Consider the following 25,561-nt stretch of genomic DNA (forward strand, 5'->3'; position numbering starts at 1 on the left):
TAATGGAGAGGACTCCTGTGCGCATACACAGTGTTGACATAATAGAGAGGACTTCTGTGTATATGCACAGTGCTGACATACCGTAATAGAGAGGACTCCTGTGCGCATGCACAGTGCTGACATAAATGGAGAGGAGTCCTGTGCACCTGCACAGCAGTCCTGACATTGGATTTCAGCAAGGGAACAGGAAGCAGCAGGGAGTGATCTGGACCCTTCACTGCTGTACTGCAAAAGTATTACTTTAGATAAGAGTCCGAGATCCAGGTGACAGAGTCCCTTTAAAGGATAACTGTTATATTTTTTTTATTTGCTAGTTTATTAGAGCTATGTCTCCCTGAGTTAGTCTGTCAATGTAATCACCTTATAATAACAGCTGTCATTAATGTCCTCTGTCCCTTTCCACTGCTCCCTTAAAAGACCGTTGCTCGGGCTCATCTGTCTCCGGCTAGGAAGACGCAGGGGCGGTCCTTCACACTGCAGGCCTGCATTAGGCTTCAGAGTGAGGAGGCGTGTCTCTCAGTAATCCAATCCGATTGGCTGGCAGGAAGCTGCTGGCTACAGCAAGTTTGTATGTGACCTGAGGGAATGCAGTTTTGGCCTCAGAGAACTGGCAGAGGAGCCATCTTGAGAAGATCCTCATAATGTAGGATTCAAAACAGCCGTAACTAAGGGGAAAACTCAAGGAAAACAGCGGTAAGTGAAGAAACTAAAGATGGCATTATGCAGAATGCTGCTGCAGCAGTAACATGTGCTAAAATAGTTTTTTTGATGAAAATATGACAGTTATCCTTTAAATGCTCAGGTGGTAGATGGAGCCGTAGACATCAGTGATTGCTGTGGATGATGATGGGAGAGTGAAGGCGTCTGTGGGATGCAGAGTGCAGATCACTTGGAGAACATGGCAAGAACTCAATGGATAGGTCATCAGTCTCAGATATCCGGAGGTGCGACATCTGGAAACCCCTGCCGATTGAGCCTCACCCTAGGACAGTGACATCACTGTGCATTGGTCACATGGCCTAGTTGTAGCTCAGCCCCATTCATGTGAATAGGGCTGAGCTGCAATACCAGGCGCTGCCACTATACGATGTGGGGCGCCGTGCTTGGAGGACATGTTTGTGATGAATGTGCTGCAGCCAGCAATGGACAGACGGCAGTTACTTTTACAGGTGGATGATATGCGAGTTGGTTAGGACATCTGAAAGGGTGGACAGTCTCCTCTGAGTGGTATACACAGATGATACGTGACATCGCAGGGGTGCTTAGGTTGTATAATGTGGATACAGAGGGGGTCATTTATCAAACTGGTGTATAGTAGAACTGGCTTAGTTGCCCATAGCAACCAATCAGATTCCACCTTTCATTTCCAAAGGAGCTGTCCAGAATGAAAGGTGAAATCTGATTGGTTGCTATGGGCGACTAAGCCAGTTCTACTTTCCACCAGCTTGATAATTGACCCCCAGAGTTTTTCTCTTCCCACCAGATGTTCCTCATGAAGACGTGGTGGGGGCGGCTGTCGGTGGACAATGGTTTCATCCAGATAATTCTATGTATGTTACTATTCCCACTCATCTACAGCGGTCTGGTCACATTCAGGTAGGTATGAGGACATCCCTGCTCCGTCCTCCTCTCAACAAGAACACCTTATAATGGAGTGCTCTTCATTACAGGAGAGGATATGTGTCGAGCTCCTCTGGGATTGAAGGAGGAATAAATGAGCGTCATAGCATGAGACTCCGGCCTGAGCAGAGGAACCACCGAGAACGTCGTAGCTATGGGTGAGGGCAGAGGAGGTGGTAGCACTTCTGGCCGCATGTATCCTATAATCCCATCCAATCACCTTTATTATATAACAGCATGTAGAAGGTGGAGTGTGAGACAAGAAGCGGTTGAATGGGGTGTTGGGGCCCCCGAAATGACACTTTTTGGTATAAACTTTATTTTCTCATATAGAGGCAGAAGACTCTTTTTGGGTGCAGTCACTTGGCCCACCAGGGTAATGGATACAGCTTAAAGGGCACTCTCACACTTGGCGGACAGAGGTCAGTAGGGGTCTAATGGTTGGGCAGCACTTACCTAGACAACAGGGTGCTGTCCAGCTTACTTCCTATCGACACTCCTCCTCACTGGCGCAGCTCACACCATTCCTCACATGCAGGAGGCCAATTACTACAGATGCTGATTCCATGATGGGGTTACCAGTAGACGTGATCCTTTTCTCCTCCACTCCCAGCACATGTACTCTTTCCCAGTTTGAACCAGAATGGCTTTTCACCAGGTTATGAGTAACCAGTCCCTTTTGCCACCAGATACCTTTGTGGCTCCCTGTCCTTCCACCAGTGACTCTCTAAGGGCTTCCAGTTCCATGATCCTTTTTTACACCCTAGGGTGGGTCATCTTCACATGATAGTTTCAGAGGCTCCCCTCTCCAATAACTCCCTTGTCTCTCTGGGAAGTAGTCAATCACTTCTTTCCTCCAGCCCACCAGCTTCACCCTTGAAGGTAAGAATCCAGGCCTACCCTTCTTGCAGTACAATCTCTCTCACACCATGTGCGCTTCATCGTGGGCTCATAGGCTCTGACTTGCGTTACTTCCACCTGCTCACTGGTGCCTTCTATAGTTACCTTCCCTCAGGAAGAACTAAAGCATTGGTATTCAGTGAAGTTGGGGGGTTGTTGACCATGTTCCTTATATACAAGCAGATTCTTTCACATTTAGAGTCTCATGTCCTACCTGGCGGACTTTATTGGCTCTAGAACAAGGTGCCCGGTCTTGGTTACCGGGGACTTTAATGATGTAATGAACCTAGAGAAAGATAGATTTTCCAAGGATCAGGTGCACAAAGTAAATAAAGATAAACCAACATTGCTAAGAAGAGTCTGCCGGGAAATGGCATTGACAGACATTTGGCGATATCTGTATGGAGATAAAAGAATACTCTCTTGTTTCAGCCGGGCGAATGCAGTTATGTCTAGAATGGACCTTGCTCTTGCTAACACCGATTTTTTGGATTTAGTAATAATAATGAAGTATGAAACACATACGATTTCAGATCACTCTCCAACAGTAGTAACAACGAAAATGGGGTACGATAAGAAGAAAACAAGAAGTTTTAGACTAAATCCCCATTGGATTAGGCTGGTTAAGGATCAGGAAAGTATAACAAAGGAGATCCGAGAATTTTGGCTATTAAATGCTCCGTCCGCACCTATGCAGGTTGTATGGGACTCTTTTAAAGCATTTTTGCGTGGAACATATATAGCCAAAATTAATAGGAAAAAAAAAAGAATATGCGGCAAAAGAACTAGCCCTAGATAGAAGGGTTCGGTCCTTACAGGGAGAGATGGTTAATAAGACGGACTCCGCTGTACAATCGGTCTTCTTTACAGGAGCTAAACACTTCTCCCAAGCAGGGAAACCAGGAAATCTCTTATCATCCTTGATCCAAAACCAAAAAAGTACAAATAGAATAAAAAAATCTTAGATTGGACAATGGGGTGGCTACTGCTTGTCCGGAGGAGATTGAGCGGGGGTTCGTTAAGTATTATACAACCTTAAAAATCAGCAGGATGGAGACGCTGAAATGTTCTTGAGGAATTTCCTAAATTAACAGAGGAGGAATGTAAAATACTAAACCGACCTATAGATTTAAAGGAAGTATTTGAGGCTGTCCGTGCTTTTCGGGGAAACTCTTCCCCAGGGACTGACGGACTCCCGTTTGAGATTTATCGGCAGTATGGAGTTCTAATCCTGCCAATGAGACTGGTGAACTGCCTTCATCTCCATCTGAAGCTGTGATTACACTTATTCTGTAAAAGGGTAAGGATGAAAGAGAGATCGGGGCGTATCGCCCAATCTCTGGTAAATACAGATTATAAAATCTGTGCAAAAATATTTGCTAATAGATTAAAGGGAGTTATTGACAGGTTAATTCACCCAGATCAGACCGGGTTTATACCCAAGAGACTAGTACAATCCAGCATACGCAGAGACTTTTTGAATATGCGGGTGGGGGAGGGGAAGGTTCCCGCTCCATCCTGTCATTAGATGCCGAGGAAGCGTTTGACAGGGTGGAGTGGGAATACCTGTGGAAAATAATGTATAGGATGAATTTGGGCCAATACTTTATTAAGTGCCTCCAAATTTATATAATCACCTCCTAGAATTAACATTAAAGGGGTAAAGTCCAAGAAAATAGAGACAGGGATGTCCTCTTTCCCCTTTGCTGTTTGCATTATTTATAGAACCGCTGGCAGCTAAAATGAGATCAGATGAAAGGATTAAAGGCTTGGGCATGAAGGGGGCATCTGACAAATAAGTATCTATGCCGGTGACATCTTAATTTTCTTGGAGAATCCAACATTACAGCTGCCTTATCTTATGGAACTAATAAATAAGTCCAGTGATATTTCGGGATATAAAATCAATTGGGCCAAGTCAGTATTACTACCGCTCCATCAGCCAACTCCACCGAACCCCCTAGAAATCAGGGTATTGAAACCTATGGAATCTTTTGAATATCTGGGTGTAAAGCTAAGCGCAAACGTCCTTGATTTTACCAATTTCAAATGTTTCTCCTTTGTTGACTAAATGTAAAAGTAAAATAAGTGTTTGGCCGAAGCTATCCATAGGTCAGGCGGACAGAATCGCATTAATAAAAATGGTGTTACCTCCCCAGATTTTGTATATTTTGGCGGCTTGTCCAGTTTGGATAGAGGATTATTTCTTCAACCATCTGGAACGGCTGCTGCATGACTTAATCTGGGAAGAAAAAGGGTGAAACTAAAACAGAAACACCTTTAGTTACCGGAAGAGGATGGAGGGCTATCGGTCCCCTTCTTTCAGGGATACTATTTGGCCTCTCAAGTCCAGTGGTTAAAATCCGGAGAAAATACTATAAACCAATATCTAGAAAGGGGTTTTATTGGCCCAAAATATAACATATTTAGCATATTAGAGACGGGAAAAAGTGGCCAATATGTCGAATGGTCGACTTGTCCTGGGGAAAAATTAAAAGAATACTAGGAATCTTGAACACTTCACACTTCTCACCTCTGTGGTGTAATAGTAACATTAGAGAATTTCAACTAATTGTGGAATAGAAGTTCTGGGAAAAGTGTGGTATTATTTATGTGTCACAGTTAAGAACGGGGAAGTAAGAGCACGGAAAGAGTTATGTCCCGGAATAGATTTGGACTCAGTGGGCCAGATTTATCATGACTCTGACGGCTCACTCCACTTTCACATATGGCTAACGTCAGTTTTAGCCAAGTCAGATTTATGATCGGCCCTTTAAGACTGTAATAAATGTGGTTTGACGGTAGCAGTTTATCCGTCAGTAAGCAGCTTTACAAAAGTCGCACATCTTTACGAAAAAGTCGCACATTTTTATGAAAAAGTCGCATGTTCTATTAAAAAGTCTCATAAGATAAGCATGGTCCTCACTGGAGTGAAATTGCGACTTTTTAAATAGTCCCAATAGTAAATCTGTCTAGAGATTCATTTACATAAGAAAACACGCCCACTTTCAGAAAACTGGCGAGCATAGTGCAGAGCAGAAAAAAGTCACAAGTTTGTGCGCAGTTTTAGCGTTTGGGACTTTTTTTGGGACTTTTTCACTCCATTATTCTGACCTGAGCTAATGATAAATCTGGCCCATAGAGTTTAAAGCTACACAAAATAAGGAAGATCTTATCACAGCAAAATCTGAGTATAGCCTTTTGTTATCAATATACGACAACTAGGGGGACTATTTCTCAAGTGTACAGAATAATAAGGAAGGGGTTGGGAAAATAGTAAAGTTCAAAAGCGAGAAAAAATGGGCGAAGGATATAGGATCAAACACATTAGAATGGGGGGAATATATATAAAAATATAAAAAGGGCAACGATTTCTAGTAACTTCAGGATTATTTATTTTAATATTATTCATAGAATATGTATGACCCCAATATTGTTAAGTAAGATTTATAAGGAACGAAAATCAAACTGTTGGAAATGTAAAGAAGAGGCTGCCGACTATATACTGTACATATGATATGGAGTTGTCCAGATGTGCAATCTTACTGGAGAGAGGTTTTTCGTGCTTTAGGGGTAGAGTCCTTGGTAACCCTTCCACTTGATTTGGAGGTGGCTGTGTTGGGCTGTATTCCGCTATTCGTTAGGGAAAAAAAAGGGTCTGGACAAGAGGCCTTATGGCGGCGAGAGTTATTATCGCAAGAGAGTGGGGTTCTGATAGAGCGCCCAATATTATGGAGGGGAAAAATGTATTAGTAAAGATTGAGAGGTTTGAGGAATATGCAATAAGTACAAACCGGATTCCAAAAAAGTTGGGACACTAAACAAATTGTGAATAAAAACTGAATGCAATAATGTGGAGATGGCAAATGTCAATATGTTATTTGTAATAGAACGTAGATGACAGATCAAACGTTTAATCCGAGTAAATGTATCATTTTAAAGGAAAAATACGTTGATTCAAATTTTCACGGTGTCAACAAATCCCCAAAAAGTTGGGACAAGTAGCAATAAGAGGCTGGAAAAAGTAAATTTGAGCATAACGAAGAGCTGGAAGACCAATTAACACTAATTAGGTCAATTGGCAACATGATTGGGTATAAAAAGAGCTTCTCAGAGTGGCCGTGTCTCTCAGGAGCCAAGATGGGTAGAGGATCACCAATTCCCACAATGTTGCGCAGAAAGATAGTGGAGCAATATCAGAAAGGTGTTACCCAGCGAAAAACTGCAAAGACTTTGCATCTATCATCATCAACTGTGCATAACATCATCCGAAGATTCAGAGAATCTGGAACAATCTCTGTGCGTAAGGGTCAAGGCCGTAAAACCATACTGGATGCCCGTGATCTCCGGGCCCTTAAACGACACTGCACCACAAACAGGAATGCTACTGTAAAGGAGATCACAGAATGGGCTCAGGAATACTTCCAGAAACCATTGTCAGTGAACACAATCCACCGTGCCATCCGCCGTTGCCAGCTGGAACTCTACAGTGCAAAGAAGAAGCCATTTCTAAGCAAGATCCACAAGCTCAGGCGTTTTCACTGGGCCAGGGATCATTTAAAATGGAGTGTGGCAGAATGGAAGACTGTTCTGTGGTCAGACGGGTCACGATTCAAAGTTCTTTTTGGAAATCTGGGACGCCATGTCACCCGGACCAAAGAGGACAAGGACAACCCAAGTTGTTATCAACGCTCAGTTCAGAAGCCTGCATCTCTGATGGTATGGGGTTGCATGAGTGCGTGTGGCATGGGCAGCTTGCATGTCTGGAAAGGCACCATCAATGCAGAAAAATATATTCAGGTTCTAGAACAACATCTGCTCCCATCCAGACGTCATCTCTTTCAGGGAAGACCCTGCATTTCTCAACAAGATAATGCCAGACCACATTCTGCATCAATCACAACATCATGGCTGCGTAGTAGAAGGATCCGGGTACTGGAATGGCCAGTCTGCAGTCCAGATCTTTCACCTATAGAGAACATTTGGCGCATCATAAAGAGGAAGGTGCAACAAAGAAGGCCCAAGACGATTGAACAGTTAGAGGCCTGTATTAGACAAGAATGGGAGAGCATTCCTATTTCTAAACCTGAGAAACTGGTCTCCTCGGTCCCCAGATGTCTGTTGAGTGTTGTAAGAAGAAGGGGAGATGCCACACAGTGGGGAAAATGGCCTTGTCCCAACTTTTTGGGGATTTGTTGACACCATGAAATTCTGATTCAACATATTTTTCCCTTTTAAAATGGTAAATTTTCTCAGTTTAAACTTTTGTTCCGTGATTTATGTTCTATTCTGAATAAAATATTAGAAGTTGGCACCTCCACATCATTGCATTCAGTTTTTATTCACGATTTGTATAGTGTCCCAACTTTTTTGGAATCCGGTTTGTAGTAATAATGACAACTAGCGGCTGTCGAGCAGTGCCCTTGTCCGGGTGGGGGGAGAGAGAGATGAAGATAACGCATACCCCTTTGGGGGATCATCCACGGCGCCTACCGAGACAACCAGCATGGGGGGGATTGGGGGGGGGGTTCGTTTAAGGTGGGGGGTAAGCTATGTTAGACAGACAATACGTACTGTGGATTCCAATGGGGAGTCGTGGAACCCCCAAGATAGAACAGACTATTTATTATTGTGGTATTGTTTGTGCTAATTATGGTATACTACCTGTTACATTGAATGTCTTAGCACAGGAATGCTCAACCTGCGGTCCTCCAGCTGTTGCAAAACTACAACTCCCATCATTCCCTGACAGCCTACAGCTATCATCCTACAGAAGGGCATTATGGGAGTTATAGTTTTACAACAGCTCGAGGGCCGCAGGTTGAGCATCCCTGTCTTAGCAGATTATGTATTGTTGAACTCAGATTTTGTATTGTCAAACCTAATTTTAATTTTGTATTATGAAAGGAATAAAAAAAAAATATGAAAAAAAAAAGTCTGCTGTCCATGTGCTCATGCAGCTTTCATGCCTGTACTTGAGAATATGAAGGTTCTCTAGATAAGGACAAGGCTGGTGGTAAACACCTTCACCTAAAGCAGGTTGTTGTAGATATTATAAGGAGATTGAAGCATGGGGGTAGGTACTAGCAGTAAGAACCTTCTATCCACAAGATCTGATAGAAACATCTATTCTGGTGTGCATATGATGCTCATGGTCTAAGTATTGAAGGAAATTGTCCTTATTGGGTTTTTCCTTCTGTCCCTTACAGACCTAAACCGTACAGCTGTCTCTGGAAATTCATGGCTTTCTATAACGCACCAATAGTCAAGTTCTACTACAACGTGGTATCATACATTGGCTTCCTTTGGCTTTTTGCTTATGTCTTGATGATTGATTTCCAGACCACACCATCCTGGAGGGAATACATATTGTATGCCTGGGTTTTCACCATCTTGACTGAGGAGTTGCGGCAGGTATGGTACTTCTGGTTACAAAATACTAGAGACCCATAAGACCCACAGCCAGGTCATCCTCCTTCTTAGTGCTCCAGAGAAGACCAAGTAAAACCCCTAGAACATCACAGAGATGACCGGCATGAGAACATAGTGAATACTGGCCATCCTGCTGATCCTTCACTCTGTGTTTTTGCTCAGACCATATCCGTCCATACATGGACCCTGTTTTCCTCCCTAGCATAGTAGAGACCTACTCTACATGTGGTTGTCTGTTTCTTCTCCTTCCAACAGCTTGTTCACCCTCCATGTTTCTCTCCCCCATTTTCTACCATTCTCTCTTTGGATTTCTCTGTTTTGCAGTTACTTTATGATCCAAATCAGCACGGATTTGTGTTAAAATCTGTCCAGTACATCTCTGAGTTTTGGAACCAGGTGGACACAGTGGCATTGCTGTTATTTATCGTAGGGCTGATCAGCAGGTAGGAGGCTTTGGGACCGCAATGCCATTGGTTATGTAACACTAGAACCCTTTGGCCTCATGATAACGCTGAACACATGGAGATACGCTATGATTAACGGAGAATCTATCCTTCTTCTAGATTAGTTAGCGCAAACACGGTCTACTTGGGTCGTGTATTCCTGTCTCTGGACTTCATGATATTCTGCATTCGATTCATGAACATATTCATTGTCAGCAAAGTTCTAGGTCCAAAGATCATTATTCTTCGTCGAATGGTAAGTTATCTACGGAGCAGAATGCTTTCCACTGTGCACAATTATATTCCAGAATTGACTCACCCGTTTGTCCTCCACAGATAATGGACATCTTCTTCTTCCTCTTCCTTTTGGCTATCTGGATCATATCCTATGGAGTTGCTAAACAGGCAATTCTGGTCCCCAATGAAGAACGCTTGCACTGGATCTTTCGAAATGTTGTCTATGGGCCATACCTCACCCTTTTTGGACAAATTCCAACCGATGTGGACAGTAAGTTAGCTGGTTGAGGGAAATTATCAGATAGGTCCATCTGCAGAGAGGATACAGTAACCGCTATAATTTTACTTTCAGGTTTAAACTTTGACCCAAGTAAATGTACCGAGGACGGCACTAACTACACCTTGCCTAAATGTGTCTACAATGATGGAAATGGCAATCCTCTGTTCCCGGAGTGGCTGACCATCATACTGTTGTGCTTGTATCTGCTGCTGGCAAATGTTCTTCTGCTCAATCTTCTCATTGCCATGTTCAGGTAGGAACATCACAGCCTAAAGAGGGCATTGTACTGTGTGACAGGGGGTAGAGAGGGAAGGACTGTAGGTGGGTGGACTTTCATCCAGGACATAGGATTTGTTTGCTCTACTGGCTTCATATGTAAATACCCTGGACAGAGTAAAGTAGCATGCTGGTACTCCAGTTGGCATCCATTAATTGGGGGCACATGCCATGGAAGCGCCACCTTAGTTATGCCCTACTAAGGGCATCGGTCACCTGACACATGTATGGTATATTAGTATAAAGGGGGTCTCCGACCAGCCATTAACATAAAAAAGTTTAAAAATGAAAAACAACCCTCACCTGAGAGATAAGACGGGAGACATAACACTTACCTCAGAGAAAAGACAGGAGACATAACACTTACCTCAGAGATAAGACGGGAGACATAACACTTATCTCTGAGGTAAGACGGGAGACATAACACTTACCTCAGAGATAAGACAGGAGATGTAACCCTCACCTCAGAGATAAGACGGGAGATGTAACCCTCACCTCAGAGATAAGACGGGAGACATAACACTTACCTCAGAGATAAGACGGGAGACATAACACTCACTTGAGAGATAAGACGGGAGATGTAACCCTCACCTCAGAGATAAGACGGGAGATGTAACCCTCACCTCAGAGATAAGATCGGAGACATAACCTTCATCTCAGAGATAAGACGGGAGACATAACACTTACCTCAGAGATAAGACGGGAGACATAACACTCACTTGAGCGATAAGACGGGAGATGTAACCCTCACCTCAGAGATAAGACGGGAGATGTAACCCTCACCTCAGAGATAAGATCGGAGACATAACCTTCATCTCAGAGATAAGACGGGAGACATAACCCTCACCTGAGAGATAAGACGGGAGACATAACACTCACCTCAGAGATAAGACGGGAGACATAACACTTACCTCAGAGATAAGACGGGAGACATAACACTCACCTCAGAGATAAGACGGGAGACATAACACTCACCTCAGAGATAAGACGGGAGACATAACACTCACCTCAGAGATAAGACGGGAGACATAACACTCACCTCAGAGATAAGACGGGAGACATAACACTTACCTCAGAGATAAGACGGGAGACATAAACCCTTACCTCAGAGATAAGACGGGAGACATAACACTTACCTCAGAGATAAGACGGGAGACATAACACTCACCTCAGAGATAAGATCGGAGACATAACACTTACCTCAGAGATAAGACGGGAGACATAACACTTACCTCAGAGATAAGACGGGAGACCTAACACTTACCTCAGAGATAAGACGGGAGACATAACACTCACCTCAGAGATAAGACGGGAGACATAACACTGACCTCAGAGATAAGATGGGAGACATAACACTTACCTCAGAGATAAGATGGGAGACATAACACTTACCTCAGAGATAAGATGGGAGACATAACACTTACCTCAGAGATAAGATCGGAGACATAACACTTATCTCTGAGGTAAGACGGGAGACATAACACTTACCTCAGAGATAAGACAGGAGACATAACACTCACCTCAGAGATAAGATCGGAGACATAACCTTCATCTCAGAGATAAGACGGGAGACATAACACTTACCTCAGAGATAAGATCGGAGACATAACCTTCATCTCAGAGATAAGACGGGAGACATAACACTTACCTCAGAGATAAGACGGGAGACATAACACTCACTTGAGAGATAAGACGGGAGATGTAACCCTCACCTCAGAGATAAGACGGGAGATGTAACCCTCACCTCAGAGATAAGACGGGAGATGTAACCCTCACCTCAGAGATAAGATCGGAGACATAACCTTCATCTCAGAGATAAGACGGGAGACATAACCCTCACCTGAGAGATAAGACGGGAGACATAACACTTACCTCAGAGATAAGACGGGAGACATAACACTCACCTCAGAGATAAGACGGGAGACATAACACTCACCTCAGAGATAAGACGGGAGACATAACACTTACCTCAGAGATAAGACGGGAGACATAACACTTACCTCAGAGATAAGACGGGAGACATAACACTTACCTCAGAGATAAGACGGGAGACATAACACTTACCTCAGAGATAAGACGGGAGACATAACACTTACCTCAGAGATAAGACGGGAGACATAACACTCACCTCAGAGATAAGATCGGAGACATAACACTTACCTCAGAGATAAGACGGGAGACATAACACTTACCTCAGAGATGAGACGGGAGACCTAACACTTACCTCAGAGATAAGACGGGAGACATAACACTCACCTCAGAGATAAGACGGGAGACATAACACTCACCTCAGAGATAAGACGGGAGACATAACACTTACCTCAGAGATAAGATCGGAGACATAACACTCACCTCAGAGATAAGACGGGAGACATAACATTTACCTCAGAGATAAGACGGGAGACATAACACTTACCTCAGAGATAAGACGGGAGACATAACACTTACCTCAGAGATAAGACGGGAGACCTAACAGTTACCTCAGAGATAAGACGGGAGACATAACACTCACCTCAGAGATAAGACGGGAGACATAACACTGACCTCAGAGATAAGACGGGAGACATAACACTTACCTCAGAGATAAGACGGGAGACATAACACTTACCTCAGAGATAAGACGGGAGACATAACACTCACCTCAGAGATAAGATCGGAGACATAACACTTACCTCAGAGATGAGACGGGAGACCTAACACTTACCTCAGAGATAAGACGGGAGACATAACACTCACCTCAGAGATAAGACGGGAGACATAACACTCACCTCAGAGATAAGACGGGAGACATAACACTTACCTCAGAGATAAGATCGGAGACATAACACTCACCTCAGAGATAAGACGGGAGACATAACATTTACCTCAGAGATAAGACGGGAGACATAACACTTACCTCAGAGATAAGACGGGAGACATAACACTTACCTCAGAGATAAGACGGGAGACCTAACAGTTACCTCAGAGATAAGACGGGAGACATAACACTTACCTCAGAGATAAGATCGGAGACATAACACTTACCTCAGAGATAAGACGGGAGACATAACACTTACCTCAAAGATAAGACGGGAGACATAACACTGACCTCAGAGATAAGACGGGAGACATAACACTTACCTCAGAGATAAGATCGGAGACATAACACTCACCTCAGAGATAAGACGGGAGACATAACACTGACCTCAGAGATAAGACGGGAGACATAACACTTACCTCAGAGATAAGACGGGAGACATAACACTTACCTCAAAGATAAGACGGGAGACATAACACTGACCTCAGAGATAAGACGGGAGACATAACACTTACCTCAGAGATAAGACGGGAGACATAACACTTACCTCAGAGATAAGACGGGAGACATAACACTTACCTCAGAGATAAGATCGGAGACATAACACTCACCTCAGAGATAAGACTGGAGACATAACACTTACCTCAGAGATAAGATGGGAGACATAACACTTACCTCAGAGATAAGACGGGAGACATAACACTCACCTCAGAGATAAGATCGGAGACATAACACTCACCTCAGAGATAAGATGGGAGACATAACACTCACCTCAGAGATAAGATGGGAGACATAACACTCACCTCAGAGATAAGATCGGAGACATAACACTCACCTCAGAGATAAGATCGGAGACATAACACTCACCTCAGAGATAAGACTGGAGACATAACACTTACCTCAGAGATAAGATGGGAGACATAACACTCACCTCAGAGATAAGATCGGAGACATAACACTTACCTCAGAGATAAGATCGGAGACATAACACTTACCTCAGAGATAAGATCGGAGACATAACACTTATCTCTGAGGTAAGACGGGAGACATAACACTTACCTCAGAGATAAGACAGGAGATGTAACCCTCACCTCAGAGATAAGACGGGAGACATAACACTTACCTCAGAGATAAGATCGGAGACATAACCTTCATCTCAGAGATAAGACGGGAGACATAACACTTACCTCAGAGATAAGACGGGAGACATAACACTCACTTGAGAGATAAGACGGGAGATGTAACCCTCACCTCAGAGATAAGACGGGAGATGTAACCCTCACCTCAGAGATAAGATCGGAGACATAACCTTCATCTCAGAGATAAGACGGGAGACATAACCCTCACCTGAGAGATAAGACGGGAGACATAACACTTACCTCAGAGATAAGACGGGAGACATAACACTCACCTCAGAGATAAGACGGGAGACATAACACTTACCTCAGAGATAAGATGGGAGACATAACACCTCAGAGATAAGATCGGAGACATAACACTCACCTCAGAGATAAGACGGGAGACATAACACTTACCTCAGAGATAAGATCGGAGACATAACACTCACCTCAGAGATAAGATCGGAGACATAACACTCACCTCAGAGATAAGACGGGAGACATAACACTTACCTCAGAGGTAAGACGGGAGACCTAACACTTACCTCAGAGATAAGACGGGAGACATAACACTTACCTCAGAGATAAGACGGGAGACATAACACTTACCTCAGAGATAAGATGGGAGACATAACACTTACCTCAGAGATAAGACGGGAGACATAACACTTACCTCAGAGATAAGACAGGAGATGTAACCCTCACCTCAGAGATAAGATCGGAGACATAACACTTACCTCAGAGATAAGACGGGAGACATAACACTTACCTCAGAAATAAGACAGGAGACATAACACTTACCTCAGAGATAAGACAGGAGATGTAACCCTCACCTCAGAGATAAGACAGGAGATGTAACCCTCACCTCAGAGATAAGATCGGAGACATAACCTTCATCTCAGCGATAAGTATTCCAGAAGTATTCCAATTTGCCTCAAGTAAAGTTAGGAGACTCCAAACAGCACAGTGAACTGCTACCACCAGCTTTGAAGACACTGCTGCAAGGTGAGGGATCACAGCCAAGACACCCATCACCAGACTTCTGTTTGGCCAGTATAACATAAATGCTGAAATTGTCGCCATCCAGCCATCCTCCATATCCTGGTGCCAGGAAAGACAGCGCTTAAAATCAGCTGCTCCTGAGTGTATGTAAAGTTCTAGGTGTCACATTTATTTCTGGCTTCCTTCTCCACTATTGCATTTGCACTGCACTAATCGCTAGGGAGCAATGGCCTGTGGGAGTTCACCATGACAGAAGACTTTATCAGGGCCACTACCACTCCCATCTTCTACACCGGCTCCTCAGGGGCCCTTATCTAGCCTGATGTGTCTGATAACAGGGAGCAGTAGCTGGCAGTCCTGTAGTGGATGCTGCTGGCTGCAGTGGTGGGGACATCATGGATGTAGTCCTCCTCGTCCCTCTCCACTTGGTGGCCTGCCATCTTCAGGAGCTCATCCTTCTCATTGGCTTTTCTCCCACAGCTTCACCTTCTCAGAGATTGAAAGTCATGCGGATCAGGTCTGGAGGTTCCATCGCTTCGGTCTGATAAAAGAATATAATGAACGACCAGCAGCTCCTCCCCCGCTCATCCTCTTCTCCCACATCTACATGCTCATCAAGCATCTCATCTGCAGACGTCCAGCGCGGAGCCACAAGGTGCTGAGTAAGTGATGTCATAGTCACCATGGCTGCACCAGCAGAATAGTGAGTGCAGCTCTGGAGTATAATACAGGATGTAACTCAGGATCAGTACAGGATAAGTAATGTATGTACACAGTGACTGCACCAGCAGAATAGTGAGTGCAGCTCTGGAGTATAATACAGGATGTAACTCAGGATCAGTACAGGACAAGTAATGTATGTACACAGTGACTGCATCAGCAGAATAGTGAGTGCAGCTCTGGAGTATAATACAGGATGTAACTCAGGATCAGTACAGGATAAGTAATGTATGTACACAGTGACTGCACCAGCAGAATAGTGAGTGCAGCTCTGGATTATAATACAGGATGTAACTCAGGATCAGTACAGGATAAGTAATGTATGTACACAGTGACTGCACCAGCAGAATAGTGAGTGCAGCTCTGGAGTATAATACAGGATGTAATTTCGGATCAGCACAAGATAAGTAATGTAATGTATGTACACAGTGACTGCACCAGCAGAATAGTGAGTGCAGCTCTGGAGTATAATACAGGATGTAACTCAGGATCAGTACAGGATAAGTAATGTATGTACACAGTGACTGCACCAGCAGAATAGTGAGTGCAGCTCTGGAGTATAATACAGGATGTAACTCAGGATCAGTACAGGATAAGTAATGTATGTACACAATGACTGCACCAGCAGAATAGTGAGTGCAGCTCTGCAGTATAATACAGGATGTAACTCAGGATCAGTACAGGACAAGTAATGTATGTACACAGTGACTGCATCAGCAGAATAGTGAGTGCAGCTCTGGAGTATAATACAGGATGTAACTCAGGATCAGTACAGGATAAGTAATGTATGTACACAGTGACTGCACCAGCAGAATAGTGAGTGCAGCTCTGGATTATAATACAGGATGTAACTCAGGATCAGTACAGGATAAGTAATGTATGTACACAGTGACTGCACCAGCAGAATAGTGAGTGCAGCTCTGGAGTATAATACAGGATGTAATTTCGGATCAGCACAAGATAAGTAATGTAATGTATGTACACAGTGACTGCACCAGCAGAATAGTGAGTGCAGCTCTGGAGTATAATACAGGATGTAACTCAGGATCATTACAGAATAAGTAATGTATGTACACAGTGACTGCACCAGCAGAATAGTGAGTGCTGCTCTGGAGTATAATACAGGATGTAACTCAGGATCAGTACAGGATAAGTAATGTATGTACACAGTGACTGCACCAGCAGAATAGTGAGTGCAGCTCTGGAGTATAGCACAGGATGTAACTCAGGATCAGTACAGGATAAGTAATGTATGTACACAGTGACTGCACCAGCAGAATAGTGAGTGCAGCTCTGGAGTATAATACAGGATGTAACTCAGGATCATTACAGAATAAGTAATGTATGTACACAGAAACTCCACCAGCAGAATAGTGAGTGCAGCTCTGGAGTATAATACAGGATGTAACTGAGGATCAGCACAAGATAAGTTGGTAAGGCTGATTAGTCAGCCTGCATTTGTGGGAGGGGCGGAGGCTCTTCATATACGAGCCACAGCCTCACTCACAGGCGTGTGTTCTCAGGTGCCCCCCCTCCCTCCCTTATCTTCTCATTTCCACAGGGTATGCCCACTTACAGGCCTACCCACGATCATGGCTTAGGGCACACAACAAGCCATTTAGTCAGGTCAGCTAAGACACGCCTAGCTCGGTTAGGTTGTTCCCGTTGTTTCTCTCCCTAGAGTTCTTCGGATATCTGTTGGCCGTAGCTATGACCACAAGTAATGTAATGTATGTACACAGTGACTGCACCAGCAGAATAGTGAGTGCAGCTCTGGAGTATAATACAGGATGTAACTCAGGATCAGTACAGGATAAGTGATGTATGTACAAATTGAGTGCAGCTCTGGAGTATAATACAGGATGTAACTCAGGATCATTCCAGGATAAGTAATGTATGTACACAGAAACTCCACCAGCAGAATAGTGAGTGCAGCTCTGGAGTATAATACAGGATATAACTCAGGATCAGTACAGAATAAGTAATGTTATGTATGTACACAGTGACTGCACCAGCAGAATAGTGAGTGCAGCTCTGGAGTATAATACAGGATGTAACTCAGGATCATTCCAGGATAAGTAATGTATATACACAGAAACTCCACCAGCAGAATAGTGAGTGCAGCTCTGGAGTATAATACAGGATATAACTCAGGATCAGTACAGAATAAGTAATGTTATGTATGTACACAGTGACTGCACCAGCAGAATAGTGAGTGGCTGTGGAGTATAATACAGGATGTAACTCAGGATCAGTTGTCGGGGAAATAAAGTGTGGCGAAACCGACCTCGCCACTGGGTTTTGGAGAGGACTGGCTGCTGGCCTCTTGCCCCAGGATTGTGGGCCACATACTAACTTTTAAACCCCTGAACCGATTCAAGTGAATTTTGGATAGGTTTGTCCCCAAGTTATACTGTTTAAATTGATGTTAGTTATATGTATGGCCAATGTAAACTCACAAAGTTGTAACAATTTATAATAAGTGTAACTTGTCAGCTTGGGAGGAAAATGCTGGGTGTGTTTCTATTGTGCCATTGTCCCATTGTGTGTTTAAAGGGTGATGTCTGTCCTGTTGTCCTCACATGTGTATTGGTGACTTCTCTTTGTCTTGAGAGATAATTGGATTACGTCTCGAGGGCAGAGAGGAGGAAACCATGATGCATTGTGCGGATGTGTTGTGTCTGTGTGTCCTAAGTGCTGTTTATCTGTCCTATGTCACAGTCTTCATTCTGGTCCCCTAGGGGCATGTACACCAGATGGGCTGTACTTACATTGTATGTGTTGTAAATTACTGATTGGTTGCATTTCAAACCCCTGTGGGCAGTACTATGTTTGTGGTTTATGAATAAAAGAGGCTGTACGTGAAGTACAGTCAGACCACTGCTTGACCCTCAACACGGAGCATTGTCTCGTTATTGGGGGGATCCGCTGTATGCTGTTAGAGACTGATTGCCAGGAGTGTAAGCTGATTCCTGTTCGTCTGCTAGCAGCTATTCGTGAGGTTCCAGTTTGGAGTGCTACTCTGTATCCTCTTTGGGAGTTTTGGTGTATCCTGCAGTAGCTGTGCCTGTCTATCAGAAAGGGGCTTATCGCCTAAACGGATTGTAACCCCTTGTCTGCTGAAACGGTCCGTTACATTGGTGGCAAGCGGCGGGATCGTTCCCACAGCCCAGAAGGACAGCTACAAAGAAACATCATTCCCTGGAATTACAATTTGAGGGCAATGCATGTCCCAGTACAGCGACCCTGACAGCACCAGAATGGAAACAGCAGTGGAGTACGATGAGGGTGTCATGGATGACCGAGATGCAGTCCGCAAAGGCATCTGGTACCAGGTACTGGGTATTGTGGAGTATATGCAGGACGAAAGACTCCCCACGGAAGACCAGCGGTTGCAGAAGCGAGTAGTCCTGCGGATGCCCTTCCTGGGAGAGCAGCCCCGGGAGGAATGGGTAAAGGAATTGGAACTCCTAGCATGGCGGGAGCTGTGGCTGGAAGATGCCTACCAGGCGCTCTGGTGGTATGGGGCACAGTATCTACCCAGGACAGCTGAGCATGACAAGCCGGAGGGAGAGGAGTTTGATGGTCCTGGCTTGTTATGGGAGACTTTTTCAGAGCTGGAGTTTGGGAGCCCTACACAAGCCCGGTTCCATGATCTCTTGGAATGGAGGGAGAGCAGGTATGACTGGGACGACACTCATGAGATTGAGCAGGACCTGGTCCACCTGGTGACCCGGGAGATGGAGCTGGAACAGGGCTACCAGCAGCTGTTCCACGCCAGTGAGAAGGCTCAGCAGGACAGTAAGGTGACAAACCCAGTCTCCATTCCCCAGCGGCAGTGTGAAGTGCAGGGAGAGGAGAGCAGCGTCCTCCCTCCCCAGCGGCAGGCTGAGTTACAGGGGGCAGAGGTAGTTGTTCCTGCCCCCCAGCAGCAGAGTGATATGCCGGGAAGGCAGTGTGAAGTGCAGGGAGAGGAGAGCAGCGTCCTCCCTCCTCAGCGGCAGGCTGAGTTACAGGGGGCAGAGGTAGTTGTTCCTGCCCCCCAGCAGCAGCATGATTTTTTGGGAATTAGGAGCCCAGTCTCCATTCCCCAGCGGCAGGCGGAGTTACAGGGGGCAGAGACAGTCGGTCCTGTCCCCCAGCGGCAGAGTGTCCAGCAGGGAATAGAGAGCCCAGTCTCCTTTCCCCAGCAGCAGGACACTGTATTGGGAGCGGAGCCGGTCGGTCGCCCTCCCCAGAGTATGGAAGTATGTATGGGAGAGGAGCTCGTTACCCCCTCTCCCCAGCGGCAGCTTAACGCACCAGGGGGAGACAGTAAGCCCCACAACAGTGCAGATGGGACCGTGGTCTCTGCACTTACAGCACAGGGGGTAGAGACAGTCGGTCTCCCCCTCCAACAACCAGGCTCCAACCAGGCTTCTTCCGTGGTAGCGCTGGCACCAGGGCAGAGTACCGCTGATACCTGCCCACAAAGCAACCTCCACTCCAAGCCAGGGAGCAACACAGAGACCGGGAGTACCAGCTTCCAACATAACCTTGGTGGACTCACTGAACAGAGACAGGCTACTAAAGTCAACAGGTCCAGTATTTGGTTGTGGGTGGGCTGCCAGACTAACTCAGGTACCGACCGGCGTGAGGTCAGGTATCTGGTTGGTCTTCCCTGGGGGGGGGGGGGGGGAGATGTGTGGCGAAACCAACCTCGCCACTGGGTTTTGGAGAGGACTGGCTGCTGGCCTCTTGCCCCTGGATTATGGGCCATATACTAACTTTTAAACCCCTGAACCTATTCAAGTGAATTTTGGATAGGTTTGTCCCCAAGTTATACTGTTTAAATTGATGTAAGTTATATGTATGGCCAATGTAAACTCACAAAGTTGTAACAATTTATAATAAGTGTAACTTGTCAGCTTGGGAGGAAATGCTGGGTGTGTTTATATTGTGCCATTGTCCCATTGTGTGTTTAAAGGGTGATTAGACTACAATTATATATACCTCCCTAACACGTGCTGGGACTGTCTATACTTTTTATTTACAATTGGTCAGAAGACCATCAATGTCCCTAGATTAACACGTGTTACTAAATGTAAAACTTAACATTTATTAGTTATTATTATAAACAATTAGAACATCTTAATTTAAAATTATCAGCTCTGCCTGCCTTTTGTATTAAACAGTCACTCGGGGTCTGATTGCTAGGTGTATCCACTAGGGGGCACTGTCCCCTCTTTTGCTATAGCGATCTCTGTATTATCAGCTGCATGAATTTTGTGCACATTGTTACTTTCACAGTGCACTAGTCCCTAGCGATTTTGTCCCCTCCTGTGGATTCACTTCTTGTAGCTATATCAACCAGACCTATGTTGGCTCAGCATCGCTGCTTAAAACACCCTAATAGCACTATCTGCTCCCCGACATGTTTCGCCAACAGCTTTGGCGTCTTCAGGGGTATGAGCAGTCACTGCTCATACCCCTGAAGACGCCAAAGCTGTTGGCGAAACATGTCGGGGAGCAGATAGTGCTATTAGGGTGTTTTAAGCAGCGATGCTGAGCCAACATAGGTCTGGTTGATATAGCTACAAGAAGTGAATCCACAGGAGGGGACAAAATCGCTAGGGACTAGTGCACTGTGAAAGTAACAATGTGCACAAAATTCATGCAGCTGATAATACAGAGATCGCTATAGCAAAAGAGGGGACAGTGCCCCCTAGTGGATACACCTAGCAATCAGACCCCGAGTGACTGTTTAATACAAAAGGCAGGCAGAGCTGATAATTTTAAATTAAGATGTTCTAATTGTTTATAATAATAACTAATAAATGTTAAGTTTTACATTTAGTAACACGTGTTAATCTAGGGACATTGATGGTCTTCTGACCAATTGTAAATTTAAAGGGTGATGTCTGTCCTATTGTCTGCACATGTGTATTGGTGACTTCTCTTTGTCTTGAGAGATAATTGGATTACGTCTCGAGGGCAGAGAGGAGGAAACCATGATGCATTGTGGGGATGTGTTGTGTCTGTGTGTCCTAAGTGCTGTTTATCTGTCCTATGTCACAGTCTTCATTCTGGTCCCCTAGGGGCGTGTATACCAGATGGGCTGTACTTAAATTGTATGTGTTGTAAATTACTGATTGGTTGTATTTCAAACCCCTGTGGGCAGTACTATGGTTGTGGTTTATGAATAAAAGAGGCTGTACGTGAAGTACAGTCAGACCACTGTTTGACCCTCGACACGGAGCCTTGTCTCGTTATTGGGGGGATTCACTGTATGCTGTTAGAAGACCGATTGCCAGGATTGTATGCTTTTCCTGTTCGTCTGCTAGCAGCTATTCGTGAGGTTCCAGTTTGGAGTGCTACTTTGTATCCAGTTCGGGAGTTTTGGTGTATCCTGCAGTAGCTGTGCCTGTCTATCAGAAAGGGGCTTATCGCCTAAACGGATTTTAACCCCTTGTCTGCTGAAACGGTCCGTTACATAAAGCAAATGCTTTATATAAAAGAAAGGATCAAAGGAAAAATTTCAAAGGGAATTGATCTTAGAGGTGGACATATAAAACAACTCAAAAAGAGATCGTTGTTAATTTAATTATATTGTGCAATCAGCAAAACATGGTACAAGCATCTATGCAATAGACAATCAAAGCTTAATCAATAGAAAAAACTCAAAAAAATGCAATAATATACAGCTATATGCAGTACCCTAAATTCGCCTCATTTTACTACACTTTGACGTGTATGACACTACAGACAACGGTCTCTTAGGCACTTGAGACCCAGAGTAGTGTGCTTATGCTCATCCCTTTCTAAAGTGTTCCTATCTCTCTCTCTCTCTCTCTCTATATCTATATCTATATATATATTTCATTATATATTTATTTTCTTATATATCTTTATATATATATATATATATATATATATATATATATATATATAGATATATATATATATACTTTCCAAAGAATGTCCCTAAGAAGCTTGACAAAGGCCTCATTGAGTAGGCCGAAACATTGCTGGGAATAAAGTTTTTGGGGTCGTCACCCTGCCACTGAAATCTGGAAGTGCTGCCTCATTCTTTGGAAAGTATATATCGTGGAGGAGAAGCCGGCCTCTGTGAGGAATTGCACCCAGTGCACACTGTCTGACTGTGCTGCTGGGGTATTTGCTATTTATTTATAGATATATATATATTTTTTTATTGTTTATGAAACCTACACTACACGAAAACGTTTTCCCACTGACCAACCACTATTGGCGCTCAACACGGGTTTTCAGAAACAGGCGAGATTGAGGTGTTATCAACACCCACCAGTCCCCCTAGTTCGGTATACTCCCATGTCCCTAAGAAGGCCATGACTTGTGTCTTGGTACGGGGAGTGGGCCAGTTATCAATGGCCTCGATCTTAGCTGGCTCTTGGTCGTTGCTTACCACATCCAACCCGGTGACCCAGATATTGTACCTCCGCCATACCAATGTGACACTTGTCAGGCTTCAAGGTCAGACCGGCCCCCCTAATTCTATCTAACACTGACCCTATGTGTTCGAGATGAGCCTCCCAAGTATCGCTATAGATGGCGATGTTGTCCAGGTATGCACACGCATAATCCTGGAGTCCATCTAGGAGGCGGTCTACCATCCTTTGGAAGGTGGCGGGTGCGTTCTTCATCCCGAACGGCATAACCCGAAATTGGTATAGGCCGAACGGGGTGATGAAGGAGGACTTGGGGACAGCATCTACCGCTAAGGGGATCTGCCAGTATCCCTTGCAGAGGTCAATAGTGGTCAGATACTTCCCCTTAGATATGCGGTCAAGCAGCTCGTCCATCCGGGGCATCGGATAGGCGTCGGTTACTGTTTTGTCATTGAGCCGCCTATAATCGACACAAAAGCAGGTCGTGCCGTCCTGCTTTGGTACCAAGACCACAGGTAAGGCCCAAGGACTTTCAAAGTGTTCTATTACTCCTAGCCGAAGCATCTCTTCTATTTCCCTCCGCATCCCGTCCCTAACAGCTTTGGGAATGCGGTAGGGAGGTTGTCTCAAGGGCGCCTGCCCTGGGGTGTCCATCTTGTGGATTGCTAACTGGGTATACCCGGGTTCCTGGGAAAACGTGGCCTGTTTGGCTTCCAGCAGGAGGTTGGCTTGAGCCTACTCATGGGGTCCCAACTGTTCCCCCAGCTGGACCAACTCTATGTTCCTTGTCTCCCCGTCTCCCCCTAACAGGTCTGGTAAGGGTAAGGCTTCTGTGTCCTCCCCACATATGGCCATCACTTCCTGGGCCCTTTCTTTATAAGTCTTGAGCATATTGATGTGAAATGTCCGTTTTACCTCCTCATTCTCACAGCTGGCTATTAGTGTAGGTGGTATCGCACACCTGCCCTATAACTTTATACAGGCCCTGCTAGGCTGCCTGGAGCTTGTCGGTTCAGACTGGCCTGAGGACCATGACCTTTTGCCCAATTTGAAATATCCGGTGCCTGGCTCTCTGATCATACCATACCCTCTGGCGCTGTTGGGCCGCCCGGGGGTTTTCCCTTACTGTCTGAGCCAACTCCTCCATACGGTCCCTCAGCTCCAGCACATAGGGCACAATCAGAGTCCCCTCGATCTCTGTCTGGCCCTCCCAATGATCTTTGATAAGGTATAGGGGCCCCCTCACGCGCCTCCCATACAACAGCTCAAAGGGCGAGAATCCCGTGGATTCCTGGGAAACCTCCAGGTACGCAAAAAGGAGGTGCAGCAGGAATCGCTCCCAGTCCCTGTAGGCCCCCGTGAACATCTTTAGCATTTGCTTCAGAGTCCCATTGAAGCGCTCACAGAGACCGTTAGTCTGGGGATGGTACGGGGAGCTTGTCAGGGGTTTAATCCCACAGACCTTCCATAGCTGCTGAGTCAGCTCGGCAGTGAACTGCGTACCCCGGTCTGATAAAATCTCTTTGGGAAATCCCACTCGAGAGAAAATCTTGACCAGGGCATCAGCCACAGTTTCAGCATGAATGTTGGAGACAGCTACTGCCTCCGGGTAGCGGGTAGCGTAGTCCACTACGGTAAGTATATAGCGCTTGCTGGAGCGGCTAGGCTGGGCCAGGGGTCCTATGGGATCTACCGCCACCCTCGTGAAGGGTTCCTCTATGATGGGCATCGGGACCATTTTAGCCTTAGGGTTATCTCCCTTTTTTCCCACCCTTTGGCATACCTCACAGGTCTGGCAATAATTCCGGACGTCCTCGGATACCCCAGACCAGAAGAAGTTCTGGGTTACCTGGTGCAACGTCCGGCGTATTCCCAAATGCCCTGCTAATGGGATGTCATGCCCAATACGCAATAACTCCCACCTGTACTTCCTCGGAATTACCAGCTGGCGTTTTTGCCGGGGTCCGGGTGCATTGACCCGGGTCTCCGTAAGTCTGTACAGCCAGCCACCCTCCCAGACTAACTGCTCTCCCCCTAGTCCCCCTTGGCCTACCCTAGCCTTTTCCCTGTACTTCCTCAGTGAGTTGTCCCCCACTACTTCCCTCCCAAAATCCTCTGGGGTGTCCCAGGGATGGGGCTCTACAGTCAGGGGTGGGGTAGGTTGGCTTACCTGGGTCTCGGTAGGAGACAGATGGCTCTTAGTAGCACAGCTTTGGGCTCTAGTGGTCACGGCTTGAGCTTCGTGTGTAGTTGCGGGTACAAAAGCGGAGGTTAGTGGTTCAATGTCATTGCTTAATATGACCTCCTACGGGCAACTCCTTCATGACGCC

The 25,561-nt window shown here is 45.3% G+C and overlaps 1 protein-coding gene across 1 annotated transcript in view; it reads left to right on the forward strand.

The window, feature by feature from the left end:
* The window catches only part of LOC120996658 (transient receptor potential cation channel subfamily M member 2-like), a 143,231-nt gene that overhangs the window by 50,646 nt on the left and 67,024 nt on the right, over window positions 1-25,561 (forward strand). The window contains exons 15-22 of the mRNA XM_040426767.1: window positions 1,484-1,596; window positions 1,671-1,778; window positions 8,730-8,934; window positions 9,277-9,395; window positions 9,516-9,651; window positions 9,732-9,903; window positions 9,985-10,165; window positions 15,586-15,767. Coding sequence (XP_040282701.1) covers window positions 1,484-1,596; window positions 1,671-1,778; window positions 8,730-8,934; window positions 9,277-9,395; window positions 9,516-9,651; window positions 9,732-9,903; window positions 9,985-10,165; window positions 15,586-15,767 — 1,216 coding nt within the window. The remainder of the gene's footprint in view (window positions 1-1,483; window positions 1,597-1,670; window positions 1,779-8,729; window positions 8,935-9,276; window positions 9,396-9,515; window positions 9,652-9,731; window positions 9,904-9,984; window positions 10,166-15,585; window positions 15,768-25,561) is intronic.

Source organism: Bufo bufo, chromosome 3 (genome assembly GCF_905171765.1).
Source record: "Bufo bufo chromosome 3, aBufBuf1.1, whole genome shotgun sequence".
NCBI lineage: Eukaryota > Metazoa > Chordata > Amphibia > Anura > Bufonidae > Bufo > Bufo bufo.